General features: G+C 44.7%; 1 protein-coding gene across 1 annotated transcript; it reads left to right on the top strand.

Moving 5' to 3' along the window:
* Positions 1–3,808: 3,808 nt before the first annotated feature.
* Positions 3,809–11,042, top strand: LOC146184494 (RING finger protein 151-like). Its single transcript, XM_084608568.1, has 2 exons — positions 3,809–4,012; positions 10,785–11,042. Exons 1-2 carry the CDS (start codon positions 3,809–3,811, stop codon positions 11,040–11,042), a joined length of 462 nt encoding a protein of 153 aa, XP_084464694.1.
* Positions 11,043–22,712: the final 11,670 nt, after the last annotated feature.

The raw sequence follows: 22,712 nt of genomic DNA, 5'->3' as shown, positions 1-22,712 counted from the left end.
AAAGGTTATAACGTTACATATATTAGTACGTCTAAAGAGATTGTACATGGCTTGATTATTCAATGGTTTTCTGAAAACAATTTTATATTCTAGCCGAACTACGTAATTTTTTTACTCATGTGCAGGGTATGCTTGAGCCAAATGCTTCTTGTCTCCTTATAATAGATATTGATTATAACATATCTTCTACACGAACAATGCCTTTCACCTTTCATTTCAGCCAAAGATGCCAGAAGTGTGCAGTGTAAAGTTAGCAAAAGTGGGATCAAGGCATTTCTTTCTCTGCATTCATATTTTAGGCTAGAAAAAATCGACTTCACTTCCCTTGCAGTATTCATAAAGAGCTTTGAAAAAAATTTTTTCTGCCTGTTTAGTCTTCAGAGCTTCTTATTCAGAAGGAGCAAGCTCACTGAGTAATGTCATGAGAATAGTCATAGTAGGAACTCTTGCATGAAGTCATGACAAGCCCAAATGTTTATAGGTGGAACAAAAGCGTGTGAAGATGCACATAATATTTCAACCGGGGCGGTCGTGAAACAAAAATAGCGAGGGACTTTAGCAACTATAGTTGTGAAAGGCGAAAGTCCGAGAAGTCTCATCTTGTCTAGCGTTCCTGCCCCCTTCAATCCCACACTTGAACGCGCGCCAAAGAAAGCCACGCGAGAGCCGCCACAAGAGCGGGACACACTTTGTCCACGACAGTATGTGCCATTAAAGGCTTTCGCCTTAGTAATTAGCTTGGAGCTCCCATATGTTGTCTACATCTTATGTACTGAAGCACCTGAGCACCCAAGCCGACATTAATCATCCCGTATTTTTTTTTTTTTTGCTAACGCGTTTTTCGATTCGTTTTTAGTGAGGACTCGTCTAATGGACAATGTATTTTCAGGAGTATTTTTTTCATACCAACTATACAATATACGCGTCAATCTATTGAATACTGTGCTTTATGTCGCATTTCTGTATAGAATATAATTATCACGTTGTTACCTTACTTTCTGAACCCCACAGTTACTTTTTAAGGAAAAACGATACTAAACCGGAAACATTTTATCGAGGTACTTCAAATGAGTACTTTTTAAATATTCATGTCTTTTGCCTTTTCAGTTTCCCTGGGAATATGGCCAGTGATGGTAATATTACCGGACCACTTCCCTACTCAAAATATTATGCCATTTCGCACTGGAAGAGCATAAAAGAGCATCAGTTGAAACTACACAAAATACAGCATTATCATACAGTATTGTCATTGTTCGGATTGAATAATAGGACCAGTTATATTATTGAAATATATGAATGACAGCCATGTAAATGCATTATAAAGGAGAGCAAGTAGTTTTTCCTGATGACGTGAAATATTTTGGAGTTAAAAATGGATTGCTTTCTCTCCTGACTGTCTCAACAATGCTCTCAGGAATGCGTTAATGTAAAGGCCCAATACCGCCTAGAATTTAGTTTCCTGTAATGTACGATTAATCCATCCGAGTTTTATACCAGAATCATGAATGGAAAACGGTAACATATAGCTGCTGCAATCTGCTATAAGTTCGCATACATGCTTGCGAAGGACCACTTCGATTTTAATAAACCTCCACGTAATTACATCATCACACATGAAACATTTCTGAGAAGTACTTTAATATTAAAATAAAACATAACATAGACATAATTTCAAGATGATATTCTAATTGATAAAACATGAAAAAAGTTAAGATATTTCGTTACCTCTAAAAGCGCACAACACCTGATCAGCAATCATGCATTGCAGTTTATCCGAATCGTTATGTGAATTTTCTCTAATTTTATGATAGACAAATCTGTAAAATTTAGGTGGCACGGACATCACTAGTAGATAACTGCGCCATGTTATTACAGGTTACAGACTAAAGCATTGCGTTAATACAAGCACTAACATGAATAATTGCTTTAAGGGTGGAAAGGTGTTCAATCTTTCGTTGTACCTTTGGCAAATGGGCGGAAACCCTTGCCAAGTTTTAACGTTTTGTTGTAATAATTTTAAGCACACATTATAGCTGGAAGGCATGGTAATGATTTCATGTGCTGCGGCTCATACAAGTGCAGGCTAATGTAAAACCTGTTGGTACATCCTATCTGAATAGATTGAGGCCACCCGTCATTTTGAACTCTTTATCATATTATTCTTCGGAATAAAGGTTACAAAACCGGTGCTTACGTATCTGCAGAACGGCAGCTAACGATAGTACACTTCAGGTAAAGAGAAAAGATTGATTTAGCTTCAAGCCATCGCGGCAATATGTGCGATCCACAAGATGGGGCGTAGTCTCTGGAATTGAAAAGATAGGAAGTGTGCTCACCCCTGTGGCGCCCGTTGTGGCATTTTTCGGCTTCACCGCCGGCGTTTCCTTGTCTCTTGTAAGCAGTAGCGTAAATAACTAAATCAAATAAATAAATAAATCCTGTATCCACCGGGCATCGATTCTCCATCCCTTGGAACCCCAAGTCGAGCAATTTCGCCGCACACGGGGTTTTTAAAATCTTTATTGCCTTTGAGGCTGTAGCGTGCAATATAACAGAACGCTACAGTACAATACTAAACAATGCAGTATACAATAGAATATAGCACAATAATATACAAGGAAATATAAAACGATAGGTATATAGTAGTTTGCAATAATTGCCTTCTACACAGCGTCAAGAAACATACATCATAATTCTCCTTGTCCATCGTGAGGATGATAGCGATGACAATGACGTTGCAATTAGTAAAAATGACAACTATGATATTAGCAATTACAATGACGCTGCACTTGTGATAATGAAGATGAGAACAAGGGGGATGCACCTTATGCGCCAGCAACGTTTAACCTTTCGCATTTCTGCAGTGTTGATACCGCAGTGCTTTCGAAATTTTAGAGCCAAGCTCTTTGGCACCCGTTCCTGTGTTTCGCAGTAAGCCGTAACATAATTGCCGACGCAAAGACTGTATTTCGTAACCGCCTCCGCTCTATCCTATGGTACCACATGATAGAGCGTCAAAGAAAGTTGCGCAAGTGACAAAAGCTCTGATGTGGTTTAATTAGGTAACTAATCAGGGGCAATAATAGTATAAATAGTTAACAGAACAAGAAAGGCGCAATATCCATCAGACTCTGTGAACTCCTTAACCACGCCGTAAAGGTTGGGAGGCAGATGAGAGTGAAAGCGAGATGAGTAAAAGGAGTGCAGTAGCTGAGGGCTCCGTATTGCCCGTATGAGACGTCCGTATAAGACGGACATCCGATCGTTTTGCCCCTGTTGAAACTTAGAGTCATTAAATTAGTTTACAGAAAAGGAAAGGCCCAATTTCGGTAGCTCGCGGAGGAGAACGTAGTTGACATAAAATATGCACGAAAAAACAGTTGTCTGTAATTGGACATGCGTGACTTGCTCGAATTCTTTGCCTCGACCTATCGAAAAGCTCAAACAGCTAATGAGCTACGCTCAAATTTCGCATTAGAAATTATCGTAATCGTCGGCATCTTTTTTTATGGTATATGGTTTTCTGTTCTGTATATTCTCTTATAGACTTTGGTATATTTCGTATTTTTCCGTGTTAAGAAGCTGAGGTTTCAGCAAATGTGTTTTTCTGAATTTATTGAAGATTTTTCCGTTGTTTTCCCTTTTGTGTCTTCTTGATCGGGTGTGCTCAACCAAAGACTTGCTCTCCTTCTGGCATTTATAATGTGACAAATTTTGTAGAAATATTTCATAACACTGCACCCGATTCTACTCACTAGCCTCAAACTGGACCCCATTGGCGGAACTGACTCTGGAAGATTACGACCCGATGCCCGACGATGACCTAATCTGCGCCATCTGCCACACGATGCGGTGGGAGCCGGTGGAGCGGCACTGCCGGCATATCTTCTGCCGCCAGTGCATCGAGAAATGGCTTCGCACAGGCAACAGCTGCCCCGTGTGCCGCGAGCGGGACATCGGAGTCTTCCATTCTGATCTTCCACTCGTTCAGAATAGGCTGAACAACCTAAAGGTAAGTGCACCTGCTGCACCCAACCTTACTAAAGTACATTTTATTCCAAATGTGTACCTGGCTTAACACTGAAAGAATGGAGCAAATGCCGTTTTTAAAGCGGGTATTTATCGGGCATTTATTCCTACTTATGTATTCTAGATTTTTAGTTAAAACAAATGCACAATAATGAAATCGGTGCTCGGTACATGATTGGAAGCTGAGCGTATCATGCCAGATGAACGTGAAACTTTTCATTTATCGCTCTTGACCTTTCCAAACGATTTTGAAATGTCTCTGGATCTTCTTTTACATGTGCTTTGCGCTCCCGAGTTAAAAGAAGCAAAGCAATCAATGGCTACGTTTGTGCGTGAACCAAAACCTCGAAGCAGCGAAACAAATTACAATATGAGGTTAAACATTTTCAGGTCGCTCCAACTTTCCTGTGCCGAAGTGAAACTAATTCACCTGAATGAAATTTTGATTGCCAATGTTATGTGCTGGAGCCTCTTTGTTTCTCGACTCAGCCGGGATGGCGCAGAGGTTACGCCCCTCGCCTACTGTGCCCAAGGAAGCGGGATCGAATCCCGGCCTCGGCTGCTGCGTTTCGATGGACGCAAAAGGGAGTGGCGTCCGTGTGCTGTGGGATGTCAGCGCACGTTAAAGAACGCTAGAAGGTCGAAATTTCCGGAGTCCTCCACTACGGCGTCTCTCATAGCCTGAGTCACTTTGGGAGGTTAAACCCCACAAACCAACCAGAAATTTTGATTGCCATTTTTGGAGTGGGAATCGAACGTGTGGCAACAATACTTCCATGCATCCAATAGACCATTGAGGTCGGTTGACTTATAGGAATCAGTGTGAACCAAGTGAATCTATGATGCAAACTCAATTGACCCAGTAGAAGATTTTCGTGCAAACTGTGAACAAACATAGATATAGAGACAAGATATGGTACATGAACTGAGTGTCTAAAATGACGCAACATGCTCCTAAACGACAAATTAGAGGCTTCTTCAAAACTCTTATATCAGTCAATTTACAACAAGTGGGATGCCTTTTTTGTGGCGTATTCTTCGTTCCTTTCGAGGAGGTGCTTGTAGCCTTCTTGAACCGTTTTCCTGTCTGCAGTTACCCTACTTGATTTAGAGGTGTTCGGTTTCTTGGTTTACGATTGCATCTTCGCCTTGTATACTCGCCCTGTGCATAGAATAACTATATGTACGATTGCACGTTCAGATATGGCTCTACTATACAACGTGACTAAATTGAATGTTCAAAGAAAAAATAAGCAACTAATGCCTGTTGGAGACGGCGATTAGAGAGAGAATCATATGCGCTATTTGATACCTGCTCACTGCTGCCCCGTCAGTGCTGATGAGAGTAGCAACAGACAGCGCATAAAGAGTTCTGTGCAGGCATATCTTTTCAGCGCCAGTTGCTTTTGTGTGCAAGCTGACAAAATTATAGCAACTAATATGCACTACTGCCGTGACTTAACATAAATGGGCCATTAATTAGACGAAACCTTTCTTGGCTATTAGTGCAAGCCGTCACTGCTGAAAAACAAATAGAAGAGTTAGTACTCTGATCTATTAAAGTTTTATTTTATATAATAGTCATGCATTATGGTGTACAGCCGTAATCAAGAGCGCGTTAATTTCTTGCGCTTTGATGCTAGTGCAAAAAAATACGATATCTATCAGTTCAGTTCAGTCGTTCAGTCGTGTCCGACTCTTCGTGACCCTATGGACCATGTCACGTCATGCTTTCCGGTCTCTCACTATCTTCCTAACATCACATAACTTCATCTGCAGTGCCTCGAGGATGCCATCTAATCATCGCGTTCGCTGCCTACCCCTTCTCCGGCGACCCTAAACCTTTCCCAACATCAAATCTTTCTCCAGCGACTCCTATCTTCTCATCAGATGACCAAAGTAGCTGAGCTTTAACTTTAGAATTTCACCCTCCAATGAGCAGTCAGGGTTTATGGTCGACAGTAACGACTGATTTGATCGTCTGGCAGTCCAAGAAACTCTCAAGAGTCTTCGCCAACACCACAATTCAAACGCGTCAATTCTTCGGCGGTCACCCTTTTTCACAGTCCAACTCTCGCATCCATACATCACAACTAGAAAGACCATAGCACGAGTTATACGGATCTTGGATGGCAGACTAAGGTCTCTGCTCTTTACTAGGCGGTCAAGGCTAACCATTGCTCTCTTTCCCAGAAGCAGGCGTCTCCCAATTTCATGGCTGCAGTCTCCTTCCGAGGTAATCTTTTAGCCCAAGAAGCGAAAATCTTTCACACCTTCCACTTCTTGTCTATTGATGCTCTAGGACTTGATAGGGCATGACGCCAAGATTTTTGTCTTTTTAATATTCAGTTTAAGTCCGAACTTATCACTCTCTTCTTGTACACGCATCAGAAGTCTCTTGAGTTCCACTTCACTTTCTGCCATTAAAGTGGTATTATCCGCATATCTAAGGTTGTTAATACGTTTTCCAGCAATCTTCACTCCAGCTGAAGACTCGTCCAGACCGGCCTTCCTCGATGCACTTAGCATATAGGTTAAATAGGCAGGGCGACAGTATGCAGCCTTGCCTCACTCCTTTCTCAATCGGAAACCAATCAGTAAGACCATGCCCAGTTCTGACTGTGGCCTCTTGTCCTTCATACAGGTCCTGAGGAGACAGATGAGGTGAATTGGAACTCCCATCTCTTGGAGAGGTTGCCACAATCTGCTGTGATCTACGCAGTCAAACGCTTTCGCATAATCAAGAAAGCAGAAGTTGATGGGTTTCTGGAACTCCCTTGTTTTTTCCATGATCCAGCGAAGGTTGGCAATTTGGTCTCTAGTTCCTCTGCTCTTGCGAAACCCAGCTTGCACGTCCGGAAGTTCCCGATCCGCATACTGCTGCAGCCTTCCTTGGAGGATTTTCAACATCACCTTGCTAGCATGCGAAATAAGCGCGATCTTGCGGTAGTTGGAACAATCTTTGGCACTGCCTTTCTTTGGAATGGGGATGTAAACTGACCTCCTCCAATCCTGTGGCCACTGCAGGGTTGTCCAAATCTTCTGACATAATGTATGGACAATGTTAACAGCGTCATGGTTGAGATTTTGAAGCAACTCAGCTGGAATGCCATCAATTTCGCTAGCTCTGTTCTTAGCAAGGCTGGCTAAGACCCATTCAACTTCACTCTTCAGGATGCCCGGCTCGAGATCAGTGATCGCAACAATCTTATGTTGGGTTTGCACATTCGGGTCCTTCTTGTACAGTTCTTTTGTGTATTCCTGCCACGTCTTCTTTATCTCTGAGGCTTCAGTGAGGTCCTTGCCTCGTTTATCCTTTATCACGCCCAGGTTAGCAAAGAAGCTTCCTTTGATATATTTGATTGTCTTATACAAAGCTCTTGTGTTCCTTAATTGGCTGTTGTACTCAACTGCTTGGCACTGTATGTTCAGGAAGGCATTCTTATCTCTCCTTGCTATTTTCTGAAAATCCGCATTGAGAGCCTTGTATCTTTCTCTTTCCCCCATAACTTTTGCCATCCTCCTTTCCTCAGCTATTTGCAAAGCCTCTTCGGGTAAACAGCTTGATTTCTTGCATTTCTTTTGCTTTGGAACTACCTTAGTAGCAACTTCTTGTATTATTACACTAACATCAGTCCACATCTCTTCGGGCTCTCTGTCTTCTAGATCTAATTGTTGAAATCAATTCCTCACTTCCGCAGCCTATTCTAATTGAATTTTCATCCAGATCATACCTGAAAGGCCTTCTAGTTTTCTGCATTTTCCTCAATCGAAGCTTAATTTTGGCAACAAGAAGCTGATGATCGGTGCCACAATCGGCCCCAGGCCTTGTTTTTACTGCTTGTATAGCTCTTCTCCATCTCTGCCGGCAAAGAATATAATCGATCTGATTCCTGTACATACCGTCCGGTGAAGTCCATGTGTACAGGCGTCTCTTGTGCTGTTGAAAATGAGTATTCGCTATGGTCAGCTTGCTTTCTTGACAAAACTCTACTTGCCTCTGCCCAGCTTCATTTGGCTCGCCAAGACAGAACTTGCCTATAATTCCGGATATTTCTTCACTCCCGACCTTAGCATTCCAGTCTCCTATGAGAAAAACGACGTCTGATGATGGCGTGCGGTCTAAAAGGCATTGTAGGTCCGTATAAAACCTCTCAACGTCAGCTTCTTCAGCAGTAGTGGTTGGTGCATAGACTTGGATAACTGTTATGTTGAAAGGGTGACCTTGGATCCGAAGTGAAATCATTCGGTCGTTTTTGGGGTTGTACCCTAGCACTGCTTTGCACATTCTTCTGTTTACTACGAGAGCGACCCCATTCTTTCTCTTGGATTCGTGCCCACAATAAAAGACATAATGGTCGCCGGAGTTAAATTATCCCATTCCGGTCCACTTGAGCTCGCTGATACCCAAGATATCAATGTTCAATCTGTCCATTTCTCGCTTGACGACATGCAGTTTACCTTGCGACATAGATCTTACATTCCATGTTGCTATGTGATATATCTCCTTGCAACATCGGACTTTCCGGTCGCTTCCCGACACATCCACAACTGAGCGTTCTTTTGGCTTTAGCCCAGCCGCTTCATTCGCCCTGGAGCTACTAGGAATCGCCCTTTGTTCATCCCCAGTAACATGTGGGACGCCTACCAACCTGGGTGGCTGATCTTCCGGCGCCATATCTTTAATGGTATTGTGACTGGCCATAGGGTTTTCTTGGCAGGAAATACTGGAGTGGGTTGCCATTACCTTCTCCAGTGAATCACATTTTGTCAGAACTCTCTGCCGGGACCTGTCTATCTTGGGTGGCCCTACACAGCAGAGCTCACGACTTCATCGAGTTTCGCAAGCCCCTTCGCCAAGACAAGGCAGCGATCCATGAAGGGGACGATATCTATACCATGGAGTAAAACTTAACTTGAGATCAGAAGGCTAAGCAAAATGTTAAGTCACCCAAGCAGCACTAATAAGCTGAAAAAATAATGGTAGTGTGTTGATAATTTCTAGCCATACATAAGTCCAGTAAACTACCAGCTTAAAATAATATTTAAAGAAAAGGTGTGCTGCAGGATGCAATGTTTCCAGCGGTTCTATATTTTCCATATCTGCATGCTTTCGAATAACGTGTGTGTGTATGCTTTATATATGCTTCAGTACTGATGAAACGCTTATATTGTAAATATGGGCGAGAGTAAAGTGCACAGAATTGTTAAGTAATAGTCGTTCGAAGACATAAATTGGAATGAAAAATTATAATATATTATACAAAAAATATTTATATATTTTAATATAATGAAATTAGAATGAGGTCTTAGCGTTACTAGACACGGAACTGTGAATGAGTTCATATTCCCGCAAGGGAGCCTCATGTGCTCCGTTTGATTCTTTTTTTTTTAGATATCAATGCAGACAATACGGCAGAGTATTTGGGCGCTGATGATGGCCTTCAGACACTCGAAAATAATATAGGTGAATATTTTTGGCCCACTAAACTAGACTAGTTCAGAAGTGTGGTTGGTGACACCCCATTCTGGTATCCTGCACTCAGTGGGTAAGTAGGGCCGGGCTATCAAAAGGGTATATTATTTCCTAGGACCTGATGTTCTCCTCGGCTGAGGTTAAAGGCTTAGGAAAGAATTGGCCTATTTGGTTTATGATGTTTTATGTCCCAAAGAGACTCTGGCTCTCAGAGATGCTGTAGTAGAGGGCTGCGGAAGTTTCTACCGCACTGGTTCTTACCACCCACTGGCATCGCACACTATACGAGTGCCTCTCTATTCGCCTCTGTCTAAAAGCTGCCGGCATTCTATTGGGTTGAGCAGTCCAGATGCCCAAGCACTGAGGCACTGCAGAGGGGACTTGGGAAAATTGTGTCGAATGAACTCGTTTTGCTTCCGGCTCAGTGGTTCTTTCCATACTAAGACACTCCTAAATACAGCTCGTGCGGCAAAATGAACATATGTCGCCCTCTTTAAACCGAAGTGAAGGCTATGTAGTATAGCATCCGCTTCGCATTCGGGAGTCACCAGCTTCCTACCTAGGCGCCGCTGGTTACTTACCAGATCTCCAATCGGTTCAGTATCCTCAGTCCTGATAATGTGCTTCTCAGAATGCTTGATGAAAGGGTTCTGGACAAATTCGTCGCAATGAGGGATCCCGTGACGCGTTCCCTTATCAACTTCAAGTGTGTAAATTGCACAAGCAGCCATTTTTTGAACTGAACTGTCGCCCCTGTATCGGCTAAAAAGGAACAAATATATGGTAGTCTGTGGATGGAGCATACGGCTGGCATTCTGGAGGTACCAGTTGTGGTTCCTTGTGCTGCCGGAAATTCAACGTTCTTTCAATGACCACAAGATGTCCAGCAGCCTGTTGCGAGGCCTTTATAAGGTGAAACACTTGCGAACGAGCTCAGTACAAATCGCCAATACCTTGGTCTTGCAAAGTTTGAGAGTTTGTTATGTCTTTTAGATTTTGCTGATTGCAAACTAGGAGCAAACTACCAGTACTGTTAAGCAAATTGTCAACATGTAATACACAAACAAACGACGGAATTCGATAGCTTACATGGTTCAAACATGTGAACAAACGTCGACTGCTGGTGTCCGTTAACAAAGAAAGGCGAAGAGGTAGAAGTTACGCTTAACTTTTCTGATTGGTTCTCGAATAAGGCCACCCTCCTTTTCGCTTTCAAATTGAGAAACTAGTGCAGATGCACTACTGCGCGCACTGAAATAATCTCTATCGATAATCGCAGGTCAAGTGCCGCAACGCCAGTTGCACTGCCCGCGTACCTGCGGACAGCTACGCCAGCAATGCCAGGCTGTGCGAGTACCGCGAGCTGGGCTCTCCCGAAGAGGCACGTCTACTGAGGACCCCATACGAGGCAGCCGACCCTGAAGCCTGCGCTCGCGACTTGCTCGCGTGCGAAAAGGGCATCGGGCTGATATCCACGTCCGAGCATCTTCAAAACACACAATTGTCTGGAGGATCTCCGGCGCAAGCCTATTATTGAATGTAACTCTTCGCCTTGCGTTTATAATTTTTTTTTTATAATTCAAGTAATCATTCATTTATTCGATAGCTTCTTGAAACGACAAATAATATCAATCGAATTTTGCACTAACGTAACCTTGCAACACACGCTTTCGCGGGAGATCTATTTTGTATCCTTGACGCACGCATTACCTGCAGCTCACAGAATTGGTACTGCAATGGTGCAGGAGTGAGTGGATAGATCCTCTGCTCTTCTTGGCACCTTAGATTTGTTCAGAGCCGGGAGGCTTCAAGAAACTGCAGCATACATAGCTGCTCATGTGGGACCCAGCAACGGCAAAACCAACGAGAAAACAAACACGGATTATTGCCGTTATCAACTAACCAAATGAGTTTAATGCTATGCTTCCCCCTCCTTTCTTTCCGCTTTCTTGCTTTATGCGAAAATACGTGTGCCATCCGTCGTAAATTATTTATTCAATTGGCGAACCATACGATGGAAAAGGCGTAGGAGGTGGTGGTCTTGCGGCAACCTCAGCGTACGAGTGGAGTGTGTGCGGGCGTCGGGACTGCGTCGGCATGAATGAGCGGAGCTGTCAGTGGTGCGGCATGAAGAGTTGGTTGTCAAGGGGGCGGAAGTGCTTCGGCAACTTGTTCCTGAATAACCTAGCGTATGTTCGAAGCGAGGTGTTAGCTGCATTGCGGAACGTTTGAAATTAATGATAATTGCCGGGCAGCTTCTTCCGCTACGAAATCTTTAATTTCTTGAATAAGTGCGTAGCTGACAGTGCCATCGGACATAGCCGCGATCGTGCCTTCAGGTTGTCGAGGGACGATGCGTTGGCGACGAAGGTCGTCGTAGCTTTGACACATCGTGACAACGTCACTTACAGTGCGGGGCTCTTTGGCCGTGAAGATGTTGAATACGCCTTCATGGATGCCCATCATGATGTGGCGAATCTTCAGAGCTTCAGTCATCGATGCATTAACACGATGGCACAAATCTAAAACCTCTTCGATCTAGCTACCGGAGGTTTCTCCTTTCTGCTGCACCCGCTCGCGCAAACGGTGTTCGGCGTGAAGCTTGCGGACCACAGGGCGACCGAAGACATCCACAAAGCGAGATCTGAACGAGGCCCAAGTTTGTGAACCACAACTTTGCGACTTGTGTGAGGTAGAATATCACGTTGTTAAGATTCAAGATGTCATCCCACTTATTGTGGGTGCGTACACGTTCATACGATGAAAGCCAGTCCTCCACGTCCTGATCGTCGGTGCCGCTGAAGACCGGCGGGTCCCGCTGGCGAAGCACCCCGGAGCATGGAATAGAAGGGGCCGAGGTAGCGGGGCCGGTGGTGTTAGTGCTGGAGTCTGTCATTGAGGTAGGAATTCGGCCACTTCGGAGCTCCAAGGCGAGGAAATGGAAGAGAAATCCTGCGACCTCCACCAAGTGTTAAGCGGGGATCTAGGCACTGGTAGTGGGCACTGGTAGCGAGCAGGACCGGAGCGGGGGTGGCCTAATTTGCAGTCAGCTGGTCCGCGAAATCACTTCCTCTTCCTCCTCGGTGATCTACCTACGTAATCGGAACCTCTTCTTTACAGTTTACATGATTATATAAAGAGAAGTGTTGCAACCTCATGTTTTTTATTGGTTCATACGTGATGACGAACTTCCAACTCAGCTCTGTTGTCACTGTCACATTCCCTCAATTTCTTCTGCTGGTATTATCTGCTATGCATGTTTTGTTTTTCAGATACTGAATTATACAATCATGGAAACCGCGACAAAAGTTGCGAGGTGAAGGTTTGTTTGCGTTAACAAAGTGTTGCGCAGTGAACGTTGAAACAACAAATCGCATCGGACTAGCTCGGCTATGCCAGGAGATACGCAACGAGAGGTGCAATTCCCCGGCTGAGCTTGTTGCGGTCATGTATGTTTAGCAATAAGAGCCCTTGGGTATACACATCTTTTATTCATTTCCCTTGACAGAGACGAAGACTGCATGGGTCACATTGCACTTTCCGAACCTCGATAGGAGTGATCAGCCACACGAGGTGCCTTCAGATCCCCTTCCCTTGGTCCCCGTTGACTGAACTCTTTCATAGGCCCCATCTAGGCGGTTATGCTCTCTCTATTAGGCTCGGAAGTCTGGCATCGCCGTTTGGCAACCCGTTCCTCTTTATGCTCGGCCATTTCCGCTGCTTCCTTAGCCTTGCAACGCTCTTTCTCCCTTTGCTGCATCTTGCGGCTCTGTTTACGTTCTGCCAGCCACAGCGTTTCAATGGAGGAGGAACGGAAAGGCGCTCATGTGTTGTTCCATGTCAGTGCACGTTAATGATCTCGACGTGGTCGAAATTGCTCCGTTGCCCTAGACTACGGCTCCTCTTTTTTTCTTTCCACTTTCTCTCCCACCTTCCTCCTTTCCCTGAGAGTACGTGTCAGGTGACTGCGCCTTTCCTTTCCTATCAACCAATTTTTATTTAAATATTATTATTATTATTATTATTATTATTATTATTATTATTATTATTATTATTATTATTATTATTATTATTATTAGGCTCTGCATCTTGACATCTGCTTCTGGCAAGGTGTTCTCTTTCTTCGGGCGTCTCTACAGCTCTGCATCTTATCGTCTCCGGTTGGCAAGATATCTTAAGACTCTGTTTGGGCGCCGGACCTCACTAGCGTTGCAGCTATCGTTTGGTGCATGACCGCGTGCGGTCAAACTGACACGCGACGAAATGCGCTTTTGACTAGCGTAGCGCAGCTCTCGCTCATAAAAATGATAACCCAAAGTTAGAGAGTCATTGAGAAGTCTTTTTGAAACGAAATATACACTGGCCCCCAACCTTTCATTTCGCTACACTCCGAGGAGTCACTGAGTCGTTGCCTAGCAACCACCAGAACTAGAGGAAGCCATGGGTTTAAAGCGACTCTGAAATAACGTCACACTGCTGGGACAATGTCAGCATGAAAAAAATGACTACACCGGGAATCGAACTTCCATCTCTCGGATTTCCAGCAAACGTTGTGCGAACTGCGCCACACCCCGAATCTTGAGTAAGGCATCTCAATTCCCTTCTCCTGCGAGTGGATGATTCGAGTGAGAATGATAGGGTTGTCAGTAGCGCATTTCGGACGAGCATGTACTAAGCTTTGGACAGGACAGGTTTAGACTAGATTAAACTGACAGGATTAGATTGGACTCAATTGGACTGGTTTGGATTGAATTGGACAGTATTGGACTGGATTGTATTTGACTGGAAATGAGTGTACTTGATTGGACTGGATCGGATTAGACTTGATTGGATGGGAATAGAAACTTTTGGTGAGGAGTGCGCAGCCCAGCACCGGGCACACTTGCTTTTGATACGTATACTCTGACCTAGCTGAGCTAAGCTACGGCGAATTTTTTCTCCAGCAGTCACAAATAAGCTTTCAAAAGGCCGAGTTGTGCTGTATTTTTTTAAACAATTGCGTGTATATGGTCCTTCTGTACAGATTCTCCTTATGGAAATGAACGGTGGAATGTTTGAGACACTTTGTACATTCCTGCCAAATATTTTAGCTTGGAAAATGTGCGCCGGCTGCCAGGCGCACTGATATTTACCAGCAGTACCTTCAATCTACCATTGAAGCACCTGGTGCATGTACGGAAGGTACACGGGATATGACACGAGATAAAGCGTGTTCTAATCAAGAAAAATAATCGTGTAATGACATAAAAGTGAACCTTTGGCCACGATTAGCATAGACCATTATCCAAGGCTTACACTGCAGAATGAATATTGCACTAGGCTGTTTTTGTAGCGTGCGCTACATTGGCCAAATTCTCGCTGATTTCGCGTGGCTCTCCGGCGACCATACAGAGCATGCGCCAGGAGCGAGTAACGTCACTGCGCGTGGATGGTGAGCCCCGCCATGGCCGCTGGTGGTCGAAGATGATAGCAGCCAGGATAAGGTGAACAAACACAAAGAGAAGAAAGCCTTGCCAAGCGGAGACGCCAAGATCAAAGCAAAATAATCATAGTATTAATAAAAAATTGTTTCTCAGGAAATAAAAGGCGCAGTATCTGTCGCACTTGCTGTGTATACCTGACCCACGCTTTAAAGGAAGGGAGGAAGGTGGGAAAGAAAATGGAAATAAAGAAAGAGGAGCCGTAGTGGAGTATACAGAGTAATTTAAATCACCTGGAGATATTTAACGTGCAGAGACATCAACGTTGACTGACATCGCATAGGACATGGACTTCTCTTCATTTCGCCTGTATCGAAACGCAGCCGCCGGCAGAGCGTTAAAAGCGGCACATAGCAGCGACAAAGCGCGAATGAGAGCAAGATGGCGACGAGAGCAGCGGAGAAGTCCGAACAGAGAGAGGAACGGTTTGCCAAATAGAGATGCCAGAGTGCCGAGCGTAATATACGGAGACATAACCGCCGAGATGGGGCCTACGGAAGAGTTCAGTCAACGGGAAACAACACAAGATCTGACTCTCATTGCTAAACTATGATGACCAGAAGAAGCTATGCCCGAGGAAGTACTTCTCGCTACGTATCCCAGGCATAGCTGAGCCGGATGATATACAAGCGAAGTGAGCGAAAAAACTAACAGTGGCTTAGCTCAGTTATGCCAGGAAAACATACCTATCGCTACGTATATCCTGGCATCGCTGATCTAAACCACTGCTAATTTTTTCGTCCACTTCTTTGCTTTTATATCATCGGGCTCACAAAGTTCCTTTTGGCTAGTTGTTTTAGTACATAGGGTTAACCATGCAATATTTCTCGTACCTTTTATAATCCCTTTGACGTTGCAGTGATGATGTACAGATGACCTACACAAATATTGGTGGTTTTAGCGAAAGCTCTTTCAGAATAATTTTGCACGCTTTCGCAAGGCTACAAAAGCTATGATGGCTGTAATTATGGTTACGAATGAGATTGCTGTATAAGTACTCGCGATTGCGCATGTAATTGCCCCTTTTCTTTACGCACTTGTTTTATATTTTACTTTAGGTCAATATTTGGGGAACGAAAGCACCCTAACCACTCACGTTCATTCACATTTGACAAAATCTGAAGTTCCTCACAGAGTAGTAGACCCAACGCGATAAACCCCATTGTTTTGCGATCAAGGACATCCCTAAATGGCGAACTGAGGACCGGAAATTGCGCGTGACCGACATCTGTGTCGAGTGGTTGCAGTACCGGCACAGGCAGTGAGCGTCGTAGGTAAACATTTTTGAAAATGCGCTAAATTATTGACCTGGCAAGCGTCGTAAACATCAGTATTGCTCTCAGCTGAAAATAAATTCTAATCAACTTCTTCGTGTCAAGATTCGGGCGAGATGATTGCTTATTCCACGCCCATGGCAGGTCCGTTCGCGACGCATGACGCTGGCTTTAATACAAACAGCCAACGCAGCAGCGAGCTTGCACCAGCCTTCACGATTTTGATTTGCAGGTGCAGGTGGCTTTCACGACCTTCCGAACACCTCCAAAAACATAAGGAACCACAATAAGAGATCACACACTCTGCAATAGCTAAAGCAAGGTGCTTACCTCTAGCCGCATGTCGTAGTCGACGCTCTTCATATCGATCACGAATTTTGCGATTACATCCGACAGCCCCACGGCACTGGAAATTTCTTCGCGAACGCCGTAAACGGGCTGAGAAGCATACATATCTTTGCCAAATTGCACACTGGTACCTTTGAAAGACTCTCATAGAAGCTGCCTCATTTGAATCCTGAAAGGAAATGCTTCATAGTGCGAGACCCGATATACAATTGGGCGCCGTAAACCGCACTGAAGAAGTCGCCGCAAGCCACCAGCTAACGGCCACTTTGCTCTTCCACTAAGACCCAGTAACACTAGTCCCAACAATAAAGTTTTTTCTCTCTCTCATCGAAGTTTTCAATTCGCCTGAATCCGCGAAATAGCACGCGACTGCCGCTTCGCACTGCCATTCTCGAAATGCGCGCTGGAGGCGGAACAGACATAATGCGACCGGCTGTGTTGTAGGTGACGCTAGAGCTCCGGCAATGGTTGTGCCCTCATAACAGCGCACGTGATGTATAGCATTAATAAAAGGGCATCGTAATTAGGCTTAATAAGCGGTATTTACTAAATATTGTACAGGCCTATATACATGTAGTCATGATGACCAGGCAGTTGAAAGCTTCTACGAAGATCTAGAATTGGCAATGCGGAAAGGAAAGACGCCGTATGCTTTACTAATAGGAGAATTCAATGCCAATGTAGGAAAAAAGCAGACAGGAGACCAGGCAGTGTGTGACTTTGGTATTGGTCTACGAATAGCAGGCGGCAGTTATTAAGTTTGCAGAGCGCAATAACTTACGAATGATGAACATTTTCTTCAGCAAACCGGAAGTGGACATGGAAAATTTCTAACGGGGAGATTAATAATAAAATTGATTTAGTGTGTTCTAACCCCGCCATTGTTCAGGATGTAGAGGTAATCGGGAAAGTGAAATCCAGGGACCACAGGATGGTAAGGTCTGAAATTATTCTAAAGGTGAAGAAGGAACGAAAGAGATTAGTAAGAAAGAAGTCCGTCAATGTATTACTGGTGAGGGGGAGGGCAGAATAGTTCAGGATCTCGCTACAGAATAGATATTAAGCTCTAACCGAGGATGACAGCATTAGCCTAAAAGCAATAAACAATTATTTCAGAGATATCATTACTGAGTGCGCTTTAGAAGTAGGCGGTAGGATAGTTAGAGAGGATACCGGTAAGCTGTCTAAGGAGACGAAAGAGTTATTTAGGCAACACCAAAGTAAAAAAGCTTCAAATTCAACAGACCAGATACACTTGGTAGAGATATCAAGGCTAATCCATAAGCCCAAATTAGTCAATATAAGGAAGCATAACATGGAGAAAATTGATCATGCTGTAAAGAATAGGGGAAACCTAAAGGTGATGAAGAAGAAGAGGCATAGGCAAAAATCAGGTGTATCCGCTGAGGGATAAGGCGGGAAATGTCAACATGAATATGATCAAGATAATCAAAGTTGCCAAGGGGTTCTATACTGTTCTCTGCCGTAGCCAGAGAGGTCAGGGCAATAATGAGATTGGCGGTAGGGAAAACCATTCACACTTACCCGCAGTGACGAAGGACGCATTTGATTCAGTAGAAAGCTCGGCGCTCATAAACGCATTGCGAAATGAGGGTGTAGACGAGTCGTCCGTGAAAGTGCTGGACGATATATATACTTGCTGTACAGCAGCTTTTCGGTATCGCCCAAGACTAAAGTTTACATAGTTGCATATACATGTACTCACCTATAGGGCTAAAACATAGAGGTCAACGGGGTTCTATTAAAGTTGAGGAATAAGCAGAGGGCTATGGAATGTAAAATGGTAGGGTATAGTAATAAGAGGTAGGAAACCTGCAGAGTGGGTCAGAGAAATACCTTACGTTACTGACATCTTAGTGCAAGTCAAGAAGAAATTTACATGAGCAGGACATGTAGTGCAAGGTGCGTCTTATCGATTGACATGAATAGCGGCTATTTTCAAATTGATTTCGACGAAAGATTGGTTGGTTGGTTGATTTGTGGGGTATAACGTCCCAAAGCGACTCAGGCTATGAGAGACGCCCTAGTGGATGACTCAGGAAATTTCGATCACCAGGAGTTAACTTGCACTGACATCGCACAGCACATGGACGCCTTGCTTTTCGCCTGCATTGAAAAGCTGCCGCCGAGACCGGGATTTGATTCCGCGTCCTTGGGAGCAGTAGTCGAGCGACGTTATCACTGCGCCACCCTGGCGGGATGATTTCGACGAAACAGATCGCTAGATGACCGCATTCATCACACCGGACGGCCTATTCGGGTTCAATGTGATGCCATTTGGCCTCTCACCAGCATCGTTTCAACGAGTAATGGACTTGTGCTGGTGGGCTTGAAGTGGCAGATTGGTCAGGTATACTTGGATGATGTCGTTGTCTTCTCCTGTAGCTTCGAAGACCACCAAAAAAGGCTTCGGACAGTGCTAGAAGCTATCAAATCATCAGGACTAACATTGAAAGCAGAGAAAGGCCACTTTGTCTACGAGGAACTGCGGTTCCTGGGTTTTATCGTTAGCAAGGAAGGTATTCGCCCACCCCGAGAAAACTGTGGCGATCTCGCACTTTCCACCTCCCGCCGACAATAAAGCTTTGCGCAGGTTCCTTGGGCTGTGCGCTTATTATCGACAATTTGTCAGGAACTTTTCGCACTTCGCCAAGCCGTTGACGCAGCTTACAACGATTGACGTAGTTATTGGAAGCGCAGCAAGAAGAAGCCTTCGTCAAGCTTAAGCGCCGTCTACAGTCCCCTTCTGTCCTGGGCCACTCTGATGAAAACGCCGAGACTGAAATTCACTCCGACGTAACCGGTTTGGGCCTAGGCGCCGTTCTCGTTCTGAAGAGTGCAGGACAGGATTAAGATATCACCTATGCCAACCGTACCCTTTCGAAAGCTGAAGCCAATTATTCGACAGCGGAGAATGAATGTATTCACATAATTTGGGTCACATCAAAATTTCGCCCCTATTTGTACGGACGACCATTCAGGGTTATGAAATATCACCATGCTCTCTGCTGGCTCGCCAACTTAAAAGATCACTCCTAACGCCTTGCAGGATGGAGCCTAGCGTCTTCAAGAACTCGACGTCACAGTCGTCTGCAAGTCCAGCTGCAAGCCCTTAGAAGCAGACAGCTTGGCAAGAGCTCCCCTTGATGCGCTACCGAAGTAACATGGCGAAGAATTTCAGCACTATCACGCCTGTGTGCTCTTTTCTTGTATACGGCCTTGTCACCGCCACTACTTGCCAATAACCTGTATTTGTCGTCCTCTTTATCAATAAAAATCCTTAGTGTTCATTGTTTGCTTGCTGGTAAACTTGGGATCTACTCTGTCCTTGTACCACGGATGTCCGTTATCAAGCGGAAAGCTTTTTATTTATCAGTCATTAGCACTACATGATCAAGGCGCCTGAGTCCTAGTAAAATACTGTTGAATTTATGCTTCTTCACTGAAAAAACGTTTGAAGAAGATTGCGGTGTTCTCTGGTTTCGAATTCAGTCCTTGTAGGTGTGCCAAAAAAACAAAGATGACAAAAACATCCTTGTCTATAAGCGAATGCTGTATCTCTTTTTACCTTTACAGATATTTTTTAAACGAATAGAAAGTAATTCCAGCCTCCGTCGCCAGTGTGACCAGTATGTCCCACAAAGTATCGAACTTCATTGTAGCATGCTTGTTTATAATCAAAAAAGCTACTCACAGGGACCGGCATTTCTTTTCTTAATTTGAGTATCCTGAGTAACTTAGAACAGATGTCCTCTCACTTGCTTTGTTTTTTGGAATCCATTCTGCAGTTCGTCTATCACACTATCATTCTCCAAGCAAGCCAAAACTCTGTCCCTTAAAAACTAGTTACCATCATTTTATAAGACTGTGGTTGTTTATGTAAGCTTTCTCCTCATTTTTTGTAAACGAAGCTTACCCTTTTTAGTGTCCATATAATGGGGCTTGGGCATTCGTTTTCAGTTGGCACACCCGCTTTCCTTAATGTTTACTTTTATTTTAGCACAATTTCTTTATAACCTAATTGTGATACCACTCACGACCTTTCACGTGATACATAGAACCCTCTTCTAACCCCTTTTGCCACTTCCCACTCCATTGCTCGTGCAATACCATTGTACCAACTGATCTTTCTCCGACGAAAAACTTCGGACACTTCTTTTTTGTCATCCCTATTTCCGTTGGGGTTGCCACATATGAACTTTATAGTGGTGCCGTCTTAACTGGAGCCCAGCCATGGAGGATTGGAATGAATCAGTTTGTGTTTGGTTCTGGAGCGGCGTGGTTGCCTGGCTCTCTTTCTCTGTCGGCCTCCCGGCACGACAGCACGGGAACGCCCACACAGCATAGTGTCAGAAGTGACAGCAGCACGAGAAACTCGTATTGAAGCAGCTCTCAACGACCCTCAACGGCAAAACGATGCTCACGAACGAAAGCGCCCAGCAGGCACAGTTGCTAGGCCTCACTCTGCAACCGCCAGGCGCGATCGAAATCTGCAACCCTGCAAGTTGGTCTTTATGGAAGTCTCGCTTCGAGGACTATGCCGCTTTCTCCGGTCTACGAAACACTCCACTAGACATGCAAGTACGTACGCTTTTGTACTGTATTGGTAGGAAGCTCGCTCGTTGCTATACACTTTTTCATTCGACACTGCCACGTTAGCCGCCTACGACGCAGTTGTCAAACACTTCTCCGAGAACTTCGAGCATCCTTGTAATGAGCTCTATGAGTCGTCTCGCTTTCACAAGCGCGTTCAACAACCTGGTGAGAGTGTCGGCGCTGTTCTACATAATCAAGCGTTGCAACTACCCGTCACCGGCAGTCGAAGAACGCTTGGTCCGCGACAGGTTTTTCATTGGATTGCTCGACACGCATCCCTCCAATAAGCTTTGCTTCTTCCCGAAGGTAACTCTGAAAGGAGCCTGGACGCAAGCTTGTCAGTCAGAGGAGGCGGACAAGGAACGCTCACTCGCACAGTCTACCTCGCAAGGCATGGTCAACACTAATACTGCGACTCAAAAGTTTTCGCGACGGCCGGTCGATGCCAGAACGCGCTCAATGGATGTGAAGTCGGAACGCTATCGTCATATTCCGGTCTGTTTCTTCTGCGGCCGCGCATTTCATAGACGCTCAGGCTGCCCTCCAAAGAACTCTGTCTGCAACTGCTGTGGTAAGACAGGTCATATTGCTGAGATTTGCCGCTCCAAGAAGTCGAGGCAGGTCAAACTCTATCCTATCCAATTGCACACTCTCGAGAAGCCAGCTAAAGCCAAGAATGTGGATTTCACTGTCGAGAACTACACAACTCACTTCAAAGTAGACTCATGTTCCGAGGTTTCCGCAGTTTCAAGTCACTTCCCTGATGGCCGGCTTAGCTCGCCAAGGTAGATGCTATTTTGACAGGGCCCTGTGGCCAAACTCTGCTTGTAGAGAATTCATATTTGGCACATCCATCTAGGCAAGGGGAGACCTTCTGCCAGCGTCTTTATGGCATTTACTCACTTTCAGTTCCTTTACTGGGTCTACCAGCGATCCAAGCTCTTGAAGTTTGGGTACAATCAACATTTTGGGTACTGTCAACACTCGAGCCAAAGCTTTATGCTGAACTGTTCTGCGTCCTCGGCATGCTCAGAGATGAGTACATAATTCGCTTGAAACAAGATGTGCTGTTCTCACTCAGTGCACCTCGACGGATAGCAATCCCGCTGCGTTCAGTTGTTCGGCAAGAACTTGAAAAACTCGAAAGCCACGTCGTCATTTGCCGTATTGATAAATCAACTCCATGGTGCGCCGGACTGGTGGCAGTGTAAAAAAATGTAATGTACCGTTTGTGTGTGGACCCGACTCGACTAAACAAAGTGGTTCTAAGGGAAATACATATCTGCCTACCGTTGAACAAGTTGTTGGTCTCATCGGTGACGGAGCCATTTTTTCGAAGCTGGATGCAACTTCAGGCTTCCACCAAGTCAAGCGGTCAGCAGACCCGCAAGCACTGACAACTTTCATCACTCCTTTCGGTCGCGTTGTTTTTGCCGACTGTCCTTCGCATCACTTCCGCTCTGGAGTATTATAAAAATGGCCAGGATC

The sequence above is a fragment of the Amblyomma maculatum genome, chromosome 7, assembly GCF_055883805.1.
Source record: "Amblyomma maculatum isolate TAMU_Amacu chromosome 7, ASM5588380v1, whole genome shotgun sequence".
Lineage (NCBI taxonomy): Eukaryota > Metazoa > Arthropoda > Arachnida > Ixodida > Ixodidae > Amblyomma > Amblyomma maculatum.
Note: the sequence above shows the minus strand (reverse complement) of the source record. Positions and strands in the feature narration are given on the sequence as shown.